This window comes from Glossina fuscipes, unplaced genomic scaffold (genome assembly GCF_014805625.2).
Source record: "Glossina fuscipes isolate IAEA_lab_2018 unplaced genomic scaffold, Yale_Gfus_2 60040, whole genome shotgun sequence".
NCBI lineage: Eukaryota > Metazoa > Arthropoda > Insecta > Diptera > Glossinidae > Glossina > Glossina fuscipes.
In genome coordinates this window covers 2148-7856 of record NW_024002573.1, presented here as the reverse complement: position 1 = coordinate 7856, position 5709 = coordinate 2148, and the positions used below count along the sequence as shown (strand labels likewise).

Here is a 5709-nt window from a genome sequence, read left to right as displayed (position 1 = left end):
ATTGTGAAATTTCAGATAAAATTGTTCTTTTAGTATAATTTTCGTTGAATTTTATATCAATCTTGTAAAGAAATTTTTCCTTTGCAAACCTTCCCAAACAATTCCAAGAGTTTTGATCGCATTTGAATTTTTAATGGTGAATAAAATTTCACGATTTTCTTTAGGAATGTGTTTAATCAAACTTGATGATTTGCACACCATTTGTTTAGGCTGAAACCTCCTTTAGATAAAATAGAAATTAATTGTGCTTGTAATTGCATGGCTTCATGAAGTGTGTTGCAACCCGTTAGTAGATCATCTACATAAAAATTTGTATATTTGTATATTATAGCATTTGCAGCTAACGGAAAATTATGTAGTTCATTAATAGCTAATTGTTTTAATGCGCGCGTGGCTAAAAATGATGCAGATGCCGTTTCATATGTAACTGTAGTTAGTTGGTATAGCTGTACTGGTTGATCGCCTTGTGAACGCCATAATACAAATACAAAGTGGTATCGCCTGTCATCAGGATCGAGAGCAATTTGACGATACATTTTAGTTATATCAGCTGTGAATATATAAGTGTAAGATCGAAACCGTAAAGCTACTGTAAATAAATCAGGTTGAATTACTGGCCCAACTATAAGAACCTCGTTCAAAGTTTTACCAGATGTGGTTTTTCATAACGCATCAAATACGACGCGTAACTTTGTTGTGGACTCGAAAGTTTATGTACGTAATGGTGCGGTAACACGTAATGTGGTTGTGAAAAATCAAATGATTCTACAATTTCCTTATGTGAAAGTTGAATATATTCATTCATAAATTTAGTATAATCACTAGGTAATTGTTCATTTGTTTCAAATGCCCGAAAGCGTTTAAAAGCAATGTCGTAAGAGTTACCCAATAAAGATGTTGATGATTTGAAAGGCTGTAGGGGCCGCGAACAAACCTTGGGCAGGGTGTCTGTCGGTCTGTATCAACCGCAAGTAGCGGAATAACGGCATGCCGTTAGACAAAATCATGCGATTTTGGGGTACTGCTTACAAATCACATGATCTTGCGGGATATGTTTGTTTTATTCTTTTCTGTTTTCCTTGTTTACAAGTACAGGCAAAATCGTATGATTTTGCGGTACTCCTTTTTTCCTTTTGCTTTTGCAAGTACATGCAAAATCGTATGATTTTGCGGTATTCCTTTTTTTTCTTTGCTTTTGCAAGCATAGGCAAAAATCGTATGATTTTGCGGGATCTTTGCTTGCTTTTGTGAGAGTAGCGGCAAGCCGCTATAGAGAGAGCAACAGGAAGAAGAAGAGGGAAATTGAGTAGGAACGAGAAGTCTGTCGGCGTTTTAATTTCAAGTTAGAGGAGAGGACAACCTGGGATCTGATGGAGTGCGGACGTGTCCGCGAGTTGTGTCTTCAGTTTTATTAAATAAAAAAGTTAAACGTTTTTTTGTGAACCAAAAAAAAAAAACGCCACTTTAAAGAAGAAATATCCTAAATTTACATTGAGTGATATTTGACAGTAAAATTCATCCAAATTCTGGACTGGTTAATAGCCATAAAAGTTGTGAACTTGTCACCTTTTGATAATTAATTCAATGAATTCTTTTACCTGAATATCAAAAAAAAGGGGAAAGAAACAGAAAGAAAGAATCTAAAGTTAAACAAGAAGCAAAAAGTTTTTTTACCAAGCGAATAATGTAGAAAATTGTTGATAAAAGAGAACTATTTGGCATCTGGTGAAGATGGGTTTCAGAGCTTAATATAAAACGGATAAGTAAAAATAATTTTTAAGATTATCCTTCAAGGGTAATAAAAAGGACTAACATTAACTAAGTTGAAATTAACTAAAATTAAATTACGAAGACAACCCAGCAGAGAATCAAACTAGCAAACAATAGTGAAACAAAAAGGATAGAGTGATGCCTTTTGGTAGTTCAAAGAAAGCAATTATTAACGAGAACTAATGAGAAGTAAAAGCACAAAAAAAAAGGAAGAGGAAGAGGAAGAGAAAAATTGGTAAAGCCTAGAGCTAATAAAAGTGCGAATAGTTCTTTCTTGTAAACTTGATGAACTAAACTCCAAATTTATAAGTTATAAACCTATTGGTGATTTGTTTGTCTCAGTAATTTAAGGAATTAGTTTTATTGTGTATTCCATAAAAAAAAAAAAAAAAAAAAAAATCAAAAAAATTCCCCATATCAAACAAATATTTTTCCTATGCTGAAATATATGTAAAAGTAAAAGAAAAAAATATACTTAAAATATGGTTTTTAAATTCTCCCATCAAAAATTATTCATTTAAATGCCAGCAAGTACAATACAAACGAAACATAATCTACAATGAAAATTTTTTGGTAAAGAAAAAAAAAATAAAGGAAGAAAGAGGAAAAAAAGAAGGGGTAGTGAAAGTTGCGATTGGCAGAGTATACTGATAATCAACAATTGGAAGTGCATACGTTTATTGTCAAAATTTAAGTGAAGGCAACCTAAATACACCTGCTGCGCTGCAACCGGACAACAACAACAACAACCTTTCGGGTCATTATGAATTATAAATCAAAGGAGGCAACAACCCTTTGCTGGGAACAGCAACCACCAATGTAAGCAGACTGCCGCAGACGCTACACCAATTGGATTATATTGTAAGTTATTTTAGGTTGTTTACGTTCCTTCTTTGTGTGTCCCCGATGAGTGGTTAAGCGTTACAGCTGCCACCGCTGTAGCTGAAAGAAAAAGGGGGTTTGCATATGTGCATATGTAGGGCAGACGCCAGACAGTTACAGACTGATTTACGGTGGACAGACGGACGGTAGACAACCGACGGGACTATTCCTTCTTTTAGTTTTTCTTTGTCAGGAGGCTCCGAGAGCCAAATCCCATTCAAAAAAAAAAATATATATATATATGCTCTACCGGCCGAAAAGGAGCTAAGACCGTGACAAGGCAACTTTACACCAAATCGTCCGTCTGGCAACCTCGTAAAATTATTTCGAAAATGTAACTCACACTGCTCTCCTTCTTGTGATAATTTTGGCGAACATTCTTTAAAACTTTCAATTTCCCAAAATGCTTTAATAGCATCAGATAGGTGATCATTTTTTTGAAAGTTAGATATTTGTAATGAGTTGCAATTGACATATGCAATTGAATTTGCATGGTGTGGAAGTGTCTCGCGACAATCCAGCCTAAACGTGTATTGGTTAATATGGGACGATTGCGTCCTAAGGCAATTTTACCATTCTCCAAAATATCAAAAAATATGTCAACACCCAATAACTCGACTCATTGTGGTATATTAAAACGTTCATCTGCTAATGGTATATGTTCTGATATGTTCCAGTTTGAAATATCAATTTCAGCATCAGGAAGGGTTCCGCTTATTTGGTCAGCTATGTGAGCTTCAAGAGTAACCGAGAATGGTTTAAGTAGCGATTCAATATTTGTGATACATATAAAGTTTGATGTTTCCACAGTTTTATTTGCACATTGAAATTGAATTGGAGCGTATTGATGCTTTAGACCGGTCATAAGAACCATGCGTTCAGAAATCATATTAATTTGTGAACCACCATCCAATAGAACACGACAAGCAAAGCGTTGGTTATATTTCGATATAATATAAACAATTGCTGTAGCTAGTATATTTCGTTCTGTGTGTTTCAAAGCAGCTAAATTTTTAGGATGTGCTTGATCACTCATGTTATGATTTGCATTTTCTGCAGATTCGATATGATTTGTTTCATTGATTTGATTATGTTTTGAAGCAGTGTAATTTGCCAATTGCGGGTGGTCAGAATGTAATAGTGAATGACGGCCCTTGCCACATGTGTGACAACGACCTTTAGAGGTACAATCAGATAAATTATGTTTTTTGAATTTAAGACAATTGACACAAAGTTTAAGTGCATGTACTTTGTTCAATCTATCAGCAGCAGATAAGCTTAAAAAATCAGAACAGCGATATATAACATGACCCGGTTTTTGGCAAAAGCTGCAGCAATTTTTAATGGTAACAAAAGACTTTGCTGTTTTTTGAACCCTTTTTGGCTCTGTAGCAGGGCTAGTGGAAGCACCACCGAGTAAAGAAACAGACCTCAAATTACTCTCAAGAATTTGACAACGTCCTCTTAAAAAATTTTATAATTCAGAGAGTATTGGTAAACGATCAATTGGCGCCTTTACCATAAGATCGTCCCATGATTCAACTGGACGATTAATATTTTTCAAACCTATAAGGTGATTATTCATGGTATCGATTAATTCTCGTAAATCAGCTGCATTCGCATGAATGATCTTAGGATGCTCAAAAATTTTTTTGATATGCTGCTTCCCAATAATTTTCTTGTTTTCAAAGCGGTCTTTTAACCTTTGTAATATTATTTCATAATTTTCAACAATGATTTTTATGCCAGCTATACGAGCCCATGCGGCCGGACTCAATTTAGATACCAAATGATGCAATTTAGTAAAGATGTGAAGCCTTTCATTGTTGTGCACCAATGATGTAAATTCATCGAACCAAGCTATCCATGTAGTAGCATCAACAGAAAATTCGCGTAATTCGATGTTTGGCAGTTTTACAGTGTCGTATTTTTCATCAGATAATATCGCATGGGAAACATGAATTGTTTGGTTCGAATCTGAATTGTTGAGTCCTGATATGCACACTTTTAACGTTGTTGCTATACAGTAGTATAATTCTTCGCATTTTGATCTATTTGGTTGAGAGATTTCATCAAAAACCTTTTCTTCAATTTTTGTTTGTACTTTGTTGAAAGCATAAAAAGCACTGTCTAAAGCTTTGAGCCTTATATTTAATTCATCTAAAGAAACGCCATTTGAATCTTCTTGTATACGTTTTACAAAATCATTGACACGGTCACTTTGCTGTTCGGTCACACGTAGGAGAAAAAGTTATTGCACACAAAATTCATTTAGTAACGCGAGATTTCTCTATACCAACTAATAGCATAAAAGAAAGGGCTTCCTACAAAAAATTTTCCTGTTTTATAAATCGAATCGAGGTGAATTTCAGGCCCGCTCATTTAATACTCTCATATGACTGCGAATCGAGGTGGATTTCAGGCCCGCTCATTTAAATTACTCTCATATGACTGCGAATCGAAGTGGATTTCAGGCCCGCTCATTTAAATTACTCTTATATGACTGCGGATCGAGGTGGATTTCAGGCCCACACATTTAAATTACTCTCATATGACTGTGAATCGAGGTTAGTGAAGACATTGTAACGAGTTTCCTTGGGCGGGGTATGACTCAGTCAATCCAGGATTCGTTGCAAGAAAATTTAGAAATAAAAATAATCCGAACCTTCGGGGGGAATGGTGTATAGTTTCCTAGATTTATTGTTTCCTCTTTACTGGATAGAAGTACAGCAATTTGTGTAGAACTGGGCTATGGCAAGGATCCAGCGAGGTGTCCCGACTTGTCGTGCTATTACCGGTTTGTTTTTTTTTCTTTTACTTGTAAGTTTAGAACTTGCATTTCTTTTTCGTCACGCTTTTAATATCGGGGGCGCTGAAAGAAAAGGACCGAATACGCTGCCAGTGTCATAGCTACCTTGGATCATCCCTGCTTGGTATGTGAGTACGAAAAAAATAATAAAAAAACGTCTCTCAGTTCTTCAGGGATGGCGATTAAAAAGCTGAACCAGCTCATCCCCTATCAGTTAAGTCAGTTGTCCTAAAAGTCCTTCAGGGATG

The 5709-nt window shown here is 35.4% G+C and overlaps 1 protein-coding gene across 1 annotated transcript; it reads right to left on the bottom strand.

Annotated features, from left to right (window-relative positions):
- Positions 1-4126: 4126 nt before the first annotated feature.
- On the bottom strand, positions 4127-4876 carry LOC119643290 (the record flags this gene model as incomplete). Its single annotated transcript, XM_038042635.1, has 1 exon — positions 4127-4876. A coding segment is annotated over one exon (750 nt), but the record flags the coding sequence as incomplete, so codon positions are not given.
- Between the last annotated feature and the right edge of the window lie 833 nt (positions 4877-5709).